Source organism: Amphibalanus amphitrite, unplaced genomic scaffold (assembly GCF_019059575.1).
Source record: "Amphibalanus amphitrite isolate SeventyFive unplaced genomic scaffold, NRLGWU_Aamphi_draft 000140F_arrow, whole genome shotgun sequence".
Classification (NCBI taxonomy): domain Eukaryota; kingdom Metazoa; phylum Arthropoda; class Thecostraca; order Balanomorpha; family Balanidae; genus Amphibalanus; species Amphibalanus amphitrite.
The window spans coordinates 725,760-742,014 of record NW_024881635.1 but is presented as its reverse complement, the minus strand read 5'-3'; the positions used below and the strand labels follow the sequence as shown (position 1 = coordinate 742,014).

The 16,255-nt window shown below is 45.5% G+C and overlaps 1 protein-coding gene across 7 annotated transcripts in view; it reads right to left on the bottom strand.

The window, feature by feature from the left end:
• LOC122382457 (3-ketoacyl-CoA thiolase, mitochondrial-like) overlaps positions 1-16,255 on the bottom strand; it is a 38,674-nt gene that overhangs the window by 512 nt on the left and 21,907 nt on the right. Inside the window, exons 1-7 of one of the 7 annotated variants that reach the window (XM_043367802.1) lie at positions 5,911-5,989; positions 4,209-4,258; positions 3,578-3,744; positions 2,719-2,850; positions 1,453-1,717; positions 907-1,082; positions 238-438 (exon numbers count right to left, since the gene is read on the bottom strand). In XM_043367802.1, coding sequence (XP_043223737.1) covers positions 238-438; positions 907-1,082; positions 1,453-1,717; positions 2,719-2,850; positions 3,578-3,744; positions 4,209-4,227 — 960 coding nt within the window. In that variant the 5' untranslated portion in view covers positions 4,228-4,258; positions 5,911-5,989. Of the gene's footprint in view, positions 1-237; positions 439-906; positions 1,083-1,452; positions 1,718-2,718; positions 2,851-3,577; positions 3,745-4,208; positions 4,259-4,714; positions 4,799-5,818; positions 5,990-16,255 lie in introns of those variants that run through there. The other 6 variants (XM_043367805.1, XM_043367809.1, XM_043367808.1 and 3 more) reach the window with 6 other exon arrangements.

Genomic DNA, 16,255 nt, shown 5'->3' with positions numbered 1-16,255 from the left:
CAAACTAAAATAAGGTACAGATACACATGTTGATGTGACGTAGATATTAAATAACGATACTCTCAATGATAACGCGCTTATCACATTCCAGGAATGAGAACGACTCAAAACAATGTCTTATCTTACATAAGTGGCAGTCAATTTTTATCATCACCAACGAACAAAACACTCAGGATCTTAAAAACAGTGTGGAATCACGCGAACGACGTCGAAAAACGCGCCTGTCCTGGGCCTCACCTCCACAAGGGCGATGTCGTTGAGGCTGAGGCCGCTCTTCTCCAGCAGTTTGCGGATGGCCGGCGCCGGACCGATGCCCATGATGGTGGGCTCGACACCGGCGACAGCGTACCCGACCAGGCGGGCCAGCGGGGTGAGGCCGTGCTGATTGACGGCCGCCTCTGAGGCCAGCACCACGGCCCCGGCGCCGTCACAGATACCCTGCGATACGGACAACGGTCAGATGGCAGGCCGAAATCGGGGACCTATCACAGGCGACAATGAGTTCAGGTAGGAAAAAGGATGAACTTGCCCAGCTGCATAAATGTTACGTGATTAACATGACTTGAGTTATATGTACATAATTCTACGATTCTCAAACGTTATCGGAACATTTTATGAAGATAACCAAAACGTGTATATCTAAAATCATTGCCAAGGCCATTCGTCATAAAAAATATTCCAGGTCACCCAACAGTCGAAAAAAAAACATGCTGAACGACCATATGAACAAAACGAAAAAAAAAATATCAGCCTAAATAACGAGCTGGCATTGACTTTATGGTATAAAGCATTGGGTAGGTAACACCACACACGAAAAAAAAAAACGGGAAACTGACTGTAGCCAGTTCCACGGTGTATATTTTTCTCGGAGGCGTGTGTCCGTTGGTCGGGTGAGGCGGCACCTACCGAGGCAGTCGCAGCGGTGACGGTGCCGTTCTTCTTGAAGACCGAGGGCAGCTTGCCGATGCTGGCCATGTCCGAGCTGGGCTTGGGGTGTTCGTCCGTGTCCATGACCGTGTCCTGGCGCTTCACCTTGATCGTCACCGGCGCAATCTCGTCGTTGAACACGCCCGCGTCGTGCGCTGGAAACGGCGACATCGCGCGGTTCAACTACGATAAGGGAATATCGCCGTATATAACGATGCAAATAGAACGTTCCACCAGTCTCGAAATCTTCAATTGATCTTAATAAGAAAGAGCAGTAAATACAAATCATGACATTTTCTAAGGATTTTAAACATCGAGTTTATAACATCTCGCTGTACCTCGCGATTATTACCGCGATAGGTGCCCTTCAAAAAATAGGAATCAGTAACGAACAAGGTCATTCTTAAAATTGGAAAACAGCTCTATCGATGATAAATAAGCAGCCTCCATTCTCAGCTGTGTTACTGTACCCCTAATTGTCAGTGAACAATGAACAGAAGTTCCACAGCACCGCCGTGGACTCACCAGCCTTCCACTTTTGCTGCGAGCCGATGGCGAACTGGTCGGCGTCCTGTCGTGTGATGTTGTACTTGTCGGCCAGGTTCTCGGCCGTGACGCCCATGGGCGTCTTGCAGTGCTGGTCGGTGAGCGCCTCCCACATCATGTCCTCCAGCTGCGGGTTGGCGCCCAGCTTGACGCCGGTGCGCAGGCCGCGCACGGCGTGCGGCGCCTGCGTCATGTTGTCGCTGCCGCCCGTCAGCACAATCTGGGAGTCGCCCATTGTGATGTCCTGTCGGAGAAAACACCAACGCCCGGGCGGTGACATCGACAGACCTCTAATAATTGTGGCTGCGGACTTGTCATCAGGAATCGCGGAACCAGCCTTCGGATAATTAATCACGCCCCCAACTGTCTCAAATTGCAGTATTCGATCTCGTGGGGGCTTTGCGATATATCACCAAATAATGGACTCTGTCCTTGTGAATCCCTCCATTCAAAAGGTTCGGACTAAATAAAAAAAAGACAAAAGTGTCCATAATTCGATGTTGAATGTTGTTTTTTTTAAGTGGTAAGGGCATCGACGCAGCTTTGAGCTTACGGAGCAACGTTACATCAAATATGGTTCGTTCGTTCATTGGGGTTTACGGGCGCGTCGACTGCGGCGGTCATTTTGCGCCCATAACGCTGTACTGGTAAAGCGGATATGTCAACAGAGAACTGACGAACTGAAGAAGACTAGGACTACCACATCAAATATGGAATCAAGCCACAGTTGCATCGGCAAATCCAATCAATTAATCATCAATCAGAGCATTATTTTATACGCATGATTGAGACGAGTTAAAAGTAAACGACGCAAATGTGATAAACGTGAATTTCTTCCGTGTTTACGCGTTTAATGAGTGAGACTATTCCTCGCTCGGTCGTGTCCACATTATCAGACGGCCGTGGAGACTAGCGTATTATTTCCCAAAATAACTAGCAATGCACACAGACATCGGCGGGCATTGTACATTCCGCTATAACTCGACGATTCCTCTTAAAGGCATTACTCTGTAGTCAGACTGTCCACATTCACAGTTATAACATCAGCTGGGTGCGAGGCCGCCCTCACCGCCAATGTACCTGCCGGCACTCACATCAGCACCTATATCGCTGTGTCAGAGATTTCCCTAGCCGGCCGAGACTCACATCAGCACCCGGATCGTGAGAGACCGCCCTACCCAGCCGAGACTCACATCAGCACCTATATCGCTGTAAGAGACCGCCCCCTGGCCGGCCGAGACTCACCTGGGCGCCGTTGACGATCGACTGGAACCCAGAGCCGCACAGCCTGTTCACGGTGAGGGCCGGAGTGGCCACATCGCAGCCGACGCGCAGCGCCGCGTGACGAGCGATGTACGGGGCCTCGACCGACGAGCACTGTCGGAAGCGGAGGGAGCATTCGTATAATCCACGATGGAGTTCATACATTAGCCAGTGTACGACTGGTGTAAATATGATGTAAAAATGAGTTCAATGAACATATTTTCTATGAATAGAAAGCACGTTAGTAAATAAGCTGAATTAGGAAAACATTGGGAATAACTAATAAGACATAGGCATAAATGAAAGGCTAATGTTTCCGGAAAACCCAAGCCTTTTGTAGGGCCCAGAAAGCCTGATTTGATCCTCTGACAAGTGATAGTACGAAAGAACCTTTCACAGTCTGTCTAAAACAGTTGGCTACATAGGTACCTTTTTTACAAACCATCATGACCAAATAATTAAATGATTCAGCCACTAGAACAAAATACGGACAATGTTGTATGTAGGTACAGAACGCTCGATATTTTTCATCGTAAATATCCTGCGAATTCACTTTGTTACCAAGCAAGGGTTTTGCCGACGATGACGGACAAACTTCAACCTCACACGACCAGAGGGCAAAGGTCGGCGGCCTGAAGGGAACCATACACGACGAAAGGTAAACACGACAAGCCGCGCTGACTGAGCACTTGTGCCGGCGTGTTGGCAGAATGCGACCGGTAGCGATCTTTAATTCTTTTTAGAATTGTGCGAGTGGCGTCCAATCAATGGGGCGAGAGACCAGGCCCATGTACCGACAGGGTGCAGAAAAGTACACACGGCAGGAGTAGCGGCGACTCACGGAGAGGACGTTTCCGATGACCACCGAGTCGACCAGCTTCGGGTCGACCTTGGCAGCCTGCAGCGCTGCCTTGGCAGCCACCTCCTGCAGGTCCGTGCAGGTCTTGTTGGACAACTTGCCACAGAAAGCTCCAAATGGCGTACGCTTGGCACCCACGATGAAAATTCCTAAAAATGGTTGCATACCTAAATGTCATGCAAATAAACATCACTAATGATTTAGTGAATACAACACCTAATACATACTCAGTCACGGCAGCCCTATCAGCTGGGACTCGATTCTGATAAATGTCGACCGTCGAGTAAGTGACTCCATCACACGTAGAACATTCCCTAGAACCCACCTTATGTATTCATTGAGGGACCAGTCAAAGAGGGCACAGTTGTAAGAAATGCCTCCAATGCCTCAGGCTGAACTGGACTAAGAAGGGTTCTAATAAAGGTCCTGGAAGGTCAGACTAGGCCAGGGTTTAATAATATTCTCAGTAGAAGGGTAGATCCTGGCTCTAAAAAATGTCCTGCATCGCAGTGTCATAGGCAAACAGTCAAATCGAGGTTCATAAATGGTTGGATCAATCATAAATGGAAATTGGCAATTGTAAAGCATCCAAATAAAAATGCAAAATACTGACCTTTTGTGATGGACGACATTGCTTATATTCTTTTTAGAGATGGTTCCTCACTGTGAAAAGAAGAAAATTCACACTGCATTTTTTATGTTAAGTTTAGCATATGTATTTAGTCAACCCTGCCTATATTGGCCTTGTTGGGGCATTTAACATATAGGAAAGGGTCTGTAGCCCCCTCCCAGCTGTCCAGCCTTAGATTGAGCTAGATTATATGTGACTTCACAGGAAGGTCAAACAATGTCAAATCTGTTCCCATATATAAATTATAATGGCAAACAGTCTGTCATAAGAAATCTAGGTAGCTTTCACAAATTTCAAATGAGCCTGAGTTACAGACTTTTCCATTAATTTTCTGACACAATGAGCAGATAAATTGTAAGTATAATGCCAAGTCTAAAAAACATAAATATAGATAAATATCAGCTTTCTGTATTTGTGCCAGCTCCCAACACTTCTTTTTTAAGGGTCCATTACTGTGGCTGCTCCAACCTCCTGTAAGCTTCTCTAACCTGATCTCATTTCAAAAGATCATTCCTTCCTATCACTTCTTCAGAGTTCAGGGCCCAGGCCCCTCTTGATTCCACCTTTCATCATTACTATTCTTCTCAGTTCTCAGTTCTCCTCTCATTCCAAACAAAAGTTGGATTTTTGGAGGAGCCTGAAGTGAGCATAGGTAGGTGCTAATGTTTGCAGTGGCACATAAAACACTATATAATGTTATTGTGAATTGAGAAAGCTAACAGTATTTTGTATGGTTATTTATTTTTCCATTTGTTATTTTATGAGAAGTAATGTCTCATCAATGTAAAAAATGTCTAAATGAAAGCCCTCTACCTCAGTGATGAGTGATGAGTTCCCGAGTTCACAGTCTGAGAGCTCCACATCATTTGACCCATATAAATATGTTGAGCCAGTTGGTAAGTGACAAGAGACATGGTATGCTATGCTAGACATGGGAGGGCTGTGCAACATGCCACCATCTAACTGCAGTATATTTTTCACTTTCCATTTAAATCATCACCGGCAGATCAGCCAATCGTAGTAAAGCTGAAAGCAGGCATCACACCACACACTTGTTTTTTGCAACCAAGGAGAGGCGCTGAAGGTTAGGTTGAAGGTTGTAGGTGGGAGACTTTAGGTGGTAGGCTTTAGGTTGTAGGTTTTAGGTGGTAGGTTGTTAATAAGGTTAGGTCAGGTTTGGTTTGGATTGATTACAAAGCATCTCTGGGTATAGCACCACTCCTTGGTTGCGAAAAACAAAGTTTAATGCCTCCTTAACGACTACAGACCAGCCAATGGGAATGAGCAAGGTGGTCTTGGGACTTGGGCAAGGTCAGGTGGTGGCTAGTCGGACTGTGGCATCATTTGCAACAGACACTGCTAAACAGGGCACCCGGGACCACTTTAACCAACCATTCATCCATTTATCTATTCTTACAATATTCTTGGTTACAAATTTCTTGAAAAAAATCAGATTAGGGACCTTATGTCCAATAACCACCTCAACCTACGGCCTAAATGTTCGGTTACATGACAGCAAGCGACAAGCCAAAGCAGTGACATTCTATCAGTCATGCATGTGTCATGCAAAATAAAAAAGGACAAGCACATACCAATGCTATGTGCCCAGCCAATAAAATAATATGCAGAAGAAAACAAACCCATAGTGTATAAAATAACCTAAAAAGAGAAAACTCACACACACATTCATCCGGCTCAGTAGTTTTGCTGCGACCGCGTCAGTTTTGTCATCAAATGTTTGAGGGTTAACAAAAAAAGACAGAAACCATTTATCAAATCTAAAACACTGCTCAAATACCACCATTACTTGGCCGTCATGCTTATTTTACTGCAGTAATAGGATTGACACTTTCGGGGCCTTTGGCTTTGCCGCTTTGGTTTGAACGGTTGAGTTGAGGGGCTTGGACTTTCAGCACTTCTCGTGTTGAAATTTGGTCATGAGTGGTTTTAAGTAATATTTGTAACTTGCTACATATTTGTCCAGTGATTCAGCCCGGCGGCCGGCTGAGCTTCCCGGCCGACGCGCGGGCCGACGCCGGCCGCGCTGTATTGCGGCACAGCCCAGGGGTGTCATTTTATATCTCTTTGTGGGGATAGATGTACCCTCAATCCTGAAGTATGCACCCACAATGATGAAAATGCACCCATAAGTCTTTTACAAACGTCCTTTCGAGAGCACGGCGCCCTTCGTATGCTCCAACGGCGTATTCCTGACCGTCTCGCGTTCCTGGATAACATAGCGTTTTTAATCACTTGACGCCCTTCTGGGAGAATGGCGCTCTTTTGACAGCACTGCGCCATTCTCATGCTCTAACGGCGCTCTTTTGACCGTCTCGCGCGACGCGCGCCCTTATGTCTCCGCCCACCGTGCGTCCCTCGACTGTTCGGCGCCCTTCTAGCCCCTCAGCGCCCCTGGACCACATAGCGTTTTCAATCACTCGGCGCCCTTATAGGAGGATGGCGCCCTTTTCAAGGTCTCACGTCACCCTCGTAACCGTCTGACGCCCCTACGTCCCCACCAACTTAGCGCTATGCAAAAAACGCTAATAGGGAACTCGTCCCGATTAGCGACCGGGGAGGGTCGCTAATAAGTCTATGGGTTTTCTCATATTACAAATAGCAAAAAATGCGACGCCTGAAAAGATGAAATATGAACCCAAAAAGGTAACCTATACGCAAAGCACTCAATCACTCGAACAGTAACGGTTATCCAGCACGTTTACGTAAGTAAAAACTGATCACGTGATGCACCAAAAGGCGAAAAGAAGGCGAAAGCCCAAATTTTGCGGGCTATCTCGTATGATATTCGGGGCCCGCGCTGGATTCGGCAACCCTGCATTCGGTGAAGACATTTGGCATCTCCCGCCACACATTGCAAGCTTCAGCAACACGTCATTTTCATTTCTCTCTTTTCCCCTGTGTTTCCCTTTTTGAGCTATTGGCGACCATGTCGGACGCAAATAGGAAACATGAGTTGCAACACATTTCTAACCACCATGCAGTGCACTGGGATTAACTGGGAAAACGGAAATCAATTGAAAAAGGATTGTCCTTTCAGAATAAGCAAGGTGCATCATCCTAATGGGCATCGCTTTTAATCAGAGAGGGCCCAAATAGGTACACACGTTTTGGATAAGAAACTCGACATTTTCATTTAAACTCATCTGAAACGTCCCTCCTGCAGAAACACCGACAACCGGAAAATGATTTAGTTTGATAACCAAAGTATGCCTCACCTTTTGACAATGTTTTTACCCCAATCTCTCCTACCAGTGTTTCTGTAGGGAGGTAGGTCGCAAATAGGAAAGGGTCGCTAATAGAGATGTCAATCGGATAGGGGAGAGTGGGGTAAGATGCCCAGGGTGGGAAAGACGCCCCACCCCCTCTAGCGGCGAAACAAATAATCTAACATTAACCCGCGACCTGGTGGGGGGGGGGGCTATTTTTTGCCCCCCCTCCAGACTTTTCGATATATCTCCAGCACCACTGCGCCGATCGCCACCAAACTTTCAGTACCCTCCCGGACATCAATTTTACACATTGTGACTAAAAATTTTTCCAAAGGCTATGATAGGTTGGCCAGAAATGACGTCAGAGTGACGTCATGTTCTGCCGTTTTCGACCCAAAAAAGGGTTTCGCGGGAAGAGCTGTCAGGCCTATAGCTTTGCAAATACAGAAAAATGATACAGACACAAAAGCTGTAGAATGGACAGGGCTACAAAACTGCTATCTCGGATTTTTGAAATTTTTGGATTTTGACCCCCAAAAATCAAAAAATAGATTTTTGGAATATAATAGCCAAAAAATCCAAAAAGTTTTTTGAATTTCGAAAAAACCGGAATATATGTGATAGTACCTACCGCCTTCTATCTACATACCAAATTTGAGATCAATATCTCTTTTTTTGGCCAAGTTATAGCGAAAAAACTGTTCAAAATTGATGACGTCAAATTTTCAAACTCAATTTTCAGCAATTCTAGACCTCGTAGCGCAAAACAAAGACCACCATTAGACTCCCCGTGACGAGCTGCATCGAATCAATACCCATTTTATGCAAAAATATCAACTTTGAAATTTGACCTTTTTTGACCTGACCTTGACCTGACCTCCACCAGAAAGTGACCTAAACCGTACCTGATGGTCTTATAACCAACACCATTGAGTTGGAAATGAAAAACTGGCCATAAAACATGCATCGCACACCCTTAGTAAAGTTGGGTTCATGTGGTGACCCTTGGTGACCTTTGGTGACCTGACCTGTGACCTGACCTGGTATGACCAGTGACCTCTAACAGCAACATATCTACTAGGCAACTGACGCCCTATCGCTGATTCCCGACAAAATGCGTTTTCCTCGGTGTTATAGCGCATTCCCTAGAAGACCCGTGAACGGTGAAACATTTCATCTTTGACCTGACCTGTGACGTCATCGGTGACCCCGAGGTCAATAAAATTTGGTTTCCTTCGACAAATTTGACAGGCCTTTCGAACGCCGTTTGAATTTTGCAGATCCGTAACATAGGGTAGCCTGGGGCAAGACGCCCCAGATAATTTATTTTGCTACATAAATTTTGTCCTACATTAGCTGGAAGGCCAAATTTAAGCTCAATGCGTTCTTTGGACATTTTACTTTAAATTGCACCCCTCAAATTCATTCACTTATGATCGGACTCCAAGCTAGGAAGTGATTTGTGAAGCAACTGCAAATGGGGCATTTTGCCCCAACCCCAGGGCAAAACGCCCCACTGCCTGGGGCAAGTAGCCCCATACTTAAGATTAAAGATTTAACATGGTAGTTGGCTAAATCTTATGTGAGAGGTCCGTTAGACCTCTGGAGGCACGGCACTGAAGTTAGCACATTCCATCCTGTCAGGTGTTCAGCTAAGACACTATTGTATGAGCAGGTTTTTCACCTGCCTCATAAGACCAAATAATAAATTATTGCAATGCAAATGTTTACAAAATACTTCCTTTGTCAATCCAGTTGCTGAGAAAAATACACATAATGGCATAGAAACTTACTGTTCGCCAGCTACCGAACATTAGAAAGTGGGTAGCCCGAACAACACATGAGGTAAAACGCCCCATGGGGCTTTTTGCCCCGCGACCTACTGGGGCGTTTTACCCCATCACGTAGTTCGGTCAGAGAACAACGCCTTGCACTCCAGCAAGACATAATTTAACACGGACCAACCCGGCATGATAAGCGTTAGACAATAGTTGTTCAAAATACATAAAAGTCGTGAGCCTGATGTGGACCATAAAAGAACGCCATGATGCATAATGTGACAACAAAACATAAAAATCACTCAGAAAACACATTTTTGGCTATATCTCCCGAAAAAGTCATAACAATTTCTTTCCAGTCTGCTCATATAATGATCATATAGTACACGTTTTATAGAAGAGAGGATGTTTCCCCAGAACTCTGCCAGTTCCGAGAAACATCGGTGAGGCGTTTTACCTCGGCGGGGCGACTTGCCCCGGTCTACCCTACGTGTACTGTGTCCCAACCAGTTTGTTTCAGGTTGTTGTTTTATGGGTAACAAATTGTACTGATTACATGTTAATTCGGTACCTTGGGGAAAGATGCCCCCTGCCCTGATGGGGAAAGACGCCCCCCTATTTCCGTACGCTGTCCTTCAAGCAACCTGTCGAATCATCTATTACATACTTGTGATGAGAGACAAAAGCCGATCTGGGACTATTGTGAGTCCAATACGGCCGGGTGCTCTCCATGCCGGTCTCTCGGCCCACACAGCGACTTTTTGGGCGGCATCTGACTCTGAGAGCACTCATGACGGCCTCTGTGGGCCCCATTATTGGCTCCAAGGCCCCTCACGACATCCTTTGAGGGCTCCCACGCTGGCTCCACGGGCAGCGCTAGCATCTGAGGTCCCCACGATGGGCTTGAGGGCCCTCAAGCATCATGAAGACCTATAAGGGCACCACGATGGTCTCCGAACGCCACCACGGAGGCTCGTGTGGCCGCGCTGGACATGATGGCCCCCATGATGACATCTGAGGCTCCTCACGACGACTTTTTAGGGCCCTTATGATAGCGTTTTGTGCCTAGGCTCGAAAGGTACTGATTCCTTCAGGCAATTCACGTGCCCATTTATATCACTTATAGTGCAGGGGGCATCTTACCCAACGCCAGGGGGCGTCTTTCCCACCCTCTGGGGTAAGATGCCCCCTTTCACTTCTTCAGGAAAATGCTTAATAGCAAAAAAGTTATCATATTTCAGGCACGGAAGTGTGATATTTTTTGGAGAAAAATGATGTCGGCTTCCGTTGAAACTCCAAGTTTTTGCTTTCCGATTGTCATTTTCGAATAATATATGACATTGCAAAACCCTGGGCATCTTTCCCCACTCTCCCCTACCAACATTTTGGTATACCGATACCAAACCGATACCAACTTGGTATTTGTTATTTCAATCCTCCTATATTTGGTACCTATATTGTTGGTATTTTGAACCCTCATATATAAGAGGCTGATAAATTGGTATAAATTTGGTATTTGCCTAATGTTTCTAGGTTGGTTCGGTTTCGGTATTTCCTCACGGTTTTGGTTGGTATTTGGTTTGGTATCGGTAGGGAGAGTGGGGTGGGTTGTATCAGTTTTTACTCCGAGACCCATAACCTCGTAACTATCCGTGATAAACTCATTATTTCCATACTATCTCCTTCCTTGATTCTTCTGCTTTTTTGTGCAAAGTAACTTTTCCGCTACCTCTACCAGTTTTTCTTCTACGGTCTGCCGAATAGAGCAATGTTTTTGATACAACTTGCCCCATGGCTTGGGTGAGTTGTATCACATGGTGGGGTAATTTGTATCACTAGGTATTTCACGTTTCAGGGAGTGTGCTTGCTACTGGTTTTGAACATAACAACATTAAATGGGGTTAATACAATGTATATGCTCAATCAAAGGCTTCACTTTTATTAGACCAAACTAAGGTCAATGCAATCCGAACGAAACATCGAAAAGAGCGAAACATCAACAGACTAGATGCAAAAGTGGCCCGTTAAGAGCAAAGAAGCCAACACATTGTGCCGAAATGGAACGAGTATTGACTAGCTACCTACAAACGCGAGACAGGGCTTAGCTTTCGCGATCAAAAGCAACATGCCCATACATACATACATGTTACAACATACCCCACCCGGCTCTGATACAACATGTACCTCGCCGCCATCTTGGAAAAAACATCATCGTGCTCAAAAACAGCGGACAGCTGGAGAAATCCATTTTCACTCACGCAGCCTTAGAACCTACCCTCACCACCGCTACGGAGATCTTTCAAATTCGTGCACATCTAAATGCCAAAAACACACATTTTCTTGCAACTCATTTTTTTAGAATGACATTAAAAAAACATAAAATCGGTTCTCACCCCGAGACGCGTCCACCCAGCCACACGACAGAACAGGGAAAGATGGCGCCCGGAAAACCTCGTCGGCTGGTCGTGCAACGAGCGCTATCTATTGGATAAATTTGGCACAATTCGCCCTGATACAACTTGGACATGATACAACTCTCCCCGCTCTCCCCTATTCAGATTTTTTTGTAATTGACATCACTAGTCGCTAATTAGGCACCTTACCCTATATTTCGTTTCCTTTGTGGATGAACTGACTTTCTAACGAACCGTGCCACACGGCAACTCGCCTATTCAGGGGTGGCAAATCTTGGGTATTACTCGAGCGTCTTTCGGGATTCACCCGTCCAGATATAGGTTAACCCGCGCCCTGCTGGGGGTCCTGGATTTCCACGCCCTGCTGGGGGGGGGGGTGTTTGAACACCCCCCCTTGTAACTCGGCTCCTGGGCCACGTAGCGATACGCGGAAGGCGGCGTTCGAAAAAGCGTCAAAAATAATGACGAAATCACTTCGGTCAATTTTTTGGTCAGGTCAAAGGTCAGGTCACCAGAGGTCATTGAAGGCAAAATTTCGCCAATTTCCAGGTCGAATGTCGAAAATTTCCAAGAAGCCAACGCATAACTCGGGAACCAATAGAGCTACAGCGCCGCAGAAAAGCGCATTCGATAGCCCTATTAACGCCCTTTCTGAGTAATTCTCTCAGATTTGACCTTACGTCAACAGTTTTGCCTGCAGGGGGCAAAAACTGCAAAAATAACAGATTTTTTTCGAAAACAGTTTTTCTGCAATAACTTTTGACCCAAGCCATGTACGAGCTTACTTTTACCGGCATCGTGTTCCTCTCGTCAAGACGCATCGAATGAACTATAACTTGACCTTGAAAGGTCAACTTGAAAATTTGACCTCAGGTCAAGGTCATGACCTGACCGGAAAGGGTCATGTTGCATATCAGTCGATCCGTATCGTCGAGCTGAACACATCTAAGGCGTTTTCATCGCTCTAGCATGCCTCTATCAAAAGTTATTTGCGAAAAACTGTTAGATACCATTCGTGACCTAAGATGACCTCAGGGCATAAACAAGGGTCACGGACACCATTTTCAAGTTCAGTGTGTCTAAACCACTTGTAATTCGGTGTTTGGGAGTGTTTATAATGTCTTTCATCCAAAAGAGGCGTATTTCAATTTTCTCCCATTGACTTATAATGGGGAGGTCGCAAAATTGACCTGACCTTAGGTCATCGATATCAAAATTCTGAGATATACATTTTGTACATGCTATTGCTCTTAGCAATCGCTGAAAGTTTCAAAGCGATCGGTCACTCGGTGTAGCTATGACAGACATTGAAAGTTTTGATGAGGTGAGGTCACTTCAAGTGACCTGGTGACCTGACCTTGAATGACCTTGGTCTGAAATTTTCACAACATGTGTAGAATTGATGTATGATAAGGTGTACCAAAAACGGCGGCGCTCCGCGCCGCCGTTTTTGAGATATTCGCGAAAAACCACAGGGGGGGGGTGTTCAAACACCCCCCCCCCCCAGCAGGGCGCGGGTTAATCCACGCCCCGCTGGGGGGCAGAAATTGCCCCCTCCCGTTTTTCGCCAATAACTTCTAAACGCGTTACGCCAGCGACGCCAAACTTTCAGTACCTTATCATACATTAATTTAACACGTTTCCTGAAAATCTGAGTTATCTCCATCGGAAAATTTTTGAGAAAATGGCGTTTAAGTGACGTCATGTCGCCATGTTCGCCTCAAAAACGGCAAAATTTCAAACGCCGCTAGCATCTTCATTTTTAAAGGAATCAAGACGTAACAAAAACGGTTATACGCGATTCTACTTTGTTTATCAAATGGCTATCTCGTTGTTTTTTTTAATTTTGAATTTTGGACCAATTTTTTTTTTTAAAGAACAGACTTTTTTTGGAAAATAAATATAAAATCCAAAATTTTTAGTTGATGAAAAAAGGGAATATATGTCAGAGAAGTGGTCTATGTGCACCTATACATACCAATTTTTAGAAGAATCGGTTCAAAAATGTGGGAGCTATTCAAAATTTTATCACGTCACGACACACAAAATTTCTTAAAGATGATTTTTTTTAAGTTCTAGACCTCGTACGGAAACAAAAATAGCACCATCCGATTCATCGTGAAAAACTACATCAGATAGACACCTTTTTAGGTCTTAACAACCATCTTCAAAATTTGACCTCACTTGACCTGACCTTGACCTGACCTCAACCTGAAATTCATCCAGGTGTGGTCCATATCACTGTGACTGTGCACAGTCATCACATGACTGTGCACAGTCACATTCACACAGCCTATAGAATTCAATAGGCACAGTCATCCATATGACTGTGCCTATTGAATTCTATGAATAAAATGGCGCATAAAACATGTGTCTCACATGCCCTTTCCTATAGTTCATTTTTGGTGATCTGACCTGACCTTGATTTTGACCTTTGCATGATAGGGTAGAGTGGGGCAAAGCGCCCAGGGCGGGTCAAACGCCCACCCCTCTTTTTTATGAAGTGCTCGACTTTTCGAAGAATTCTCGATAGCCATTTTCAAGAACGAGCAGGAATCTACTTTTGCCCCCTTTTTCGGTTCTACAAGTGGGTTGTTCTGGACGTAAGATAAAGATTAGTTTATTTCAGACAATTTTTAGATATTACATGTTTTCATACTACTAAAACTTTGTCTGACAGAGATTAAAGTAGGCAATGAAATTTAGCTACGCAGAACCTGCGGATTTAACCTACGTTTTGAGCATTTACTGGTTTGCAACACAATCGTCACACGCCTAATTTTGGTGGACTTCGTTTTGAATGTGCTGTTGGGGTAATACGCCCACTTTGGTGTGGGGCAAAACGCCCATCATGGGCGTTTTACCCCTAATGGGAGTTATACAGTAGGGTATTTGCGAACATTTTTGGCTGAAAGTGAGTGTCGGGATACGTTTCTAATGCTCAGGATTCTTATGAAATATGCAATATACTGGTTAGTATCGCCTGGAACAATTTATTCGCACGAACTAATCTCCGCTCTTTAAGGCGGTGACAGCCCGTTGACTGAATGAGGAGTGGGGTGGTAACAACAGTGTTCAAGATGTGTTTGGTGGTGTAATCTATCGATTTAAAGTCAAACGAAATGAGAAATGATAAATACTGCATTCTTTTGTCAGAGTACCGAGCGTGTAATGAAACGTTCAGGACTGGGCGTTATGCCCCACTCATATGGGCGTTATGCCCCATGGGTGGGGCAAAACGCCCGATTTGTAGTCCTCTCAATTCGGATGGCATATCTCAAAAACCATGCATGCCACTTGTTTCTGATGTGTTATTCGAAGAAAGCCAAGGTAATGAGCTACCAGATCAGCTACCTAGTTGTCTTTCAAATTTGTAAGATAAAGAGATACTGGGGCTGGAAAGTTAGGGTGGGCGCTTTGCCCCACTCTACCCTATTGCATGCAATGAATATTGTCTTAATAGCTTAAGAATACGTTTTGGGCAATCAGTCTCAGTCCATTTTTCGGCAACTACGGTGCAAGGCCGATACTGTAGAAACTTGCATTTTGTACCTACCTTTTTTTTCTTCCTAAATTTAGTCCGTACCTTTTGATGGGAAGGATTCACAAGGACAGAGCCACCGCTAAGCGAAGCTTGTTGCGGTGACCCTGCCCTCTACCCTCCGATCGCGCAATTCCAGTTCTATGGCAGAATTTAGAGTCGAAAGCTTAACGTGCGTAGTGCGCACATAGCCGCGCACGGCCGGTCCCCTCACTGACTTCACCTGGCTACGGCCCAAGGGCGGCGCCACCGTGGGGGCAGTGGGGGCAGACTGCCCCCAGTGACAGACGGCCGTGGGGGCAAGACTGTGCTTTTGCCCCCACAAAACCTGGCTGATGGTGAAAAGGGAACAGTAGGTAGACCTGAGCAATATTCTTGATAGGATAGGATGCGGTGATGCAAACAAGGCTACAAATGCAATGCTGGGGTGATGTGATGATGACAAAGAAATTCCTTTATTTGCCATAACTTTTCCTTCATCCATGGTCGTAGGAACCTCACGAAAAGTGTGTGGGGGGAGGGCTGCGAAACTTAAAGGTCACTTTGTGGGAGCCAATATCCCTATTTCGAAATTCTTCGCAGTTTTGTACTTATCTCACCTTACTGAACCATTTCCTGCTCTTAATTTTGTATCTAAAGCAAAAAATAAAGATTTTACTTAAAAATGGCTGAAAAGTGGGTTGTAATGCCCCCCACCCTCCCCCTGTTCCTACGCCTATGCGACTTCATCTGGACAATTTTGGATGACAACGGCTAGGGGCAAAGTGCTCCTGGATTCTGCAGACCGGGGTGTCAGAGAACAGTCGGGTCAGCTCAAGCTTGCCCCCACTAGCGAAAATTCGTGGCGCCGCCACTGCTACGGCCTGCCACCAACCGCAACCATACCTGGGGCATTCCACGTCAAATCGAACAAAAATCGGCTGTTTTGCACCTTACCATCAGCGATTTCATTATAAATTTGTGAGCGAGTTCCTGTGTCGCCCCGGACATAACATTGATGTTTTTGGCACATTCTGACCACAGGTCTTCTAAATATAGGGCATCAACTTTTTACAAAATGTTGCAT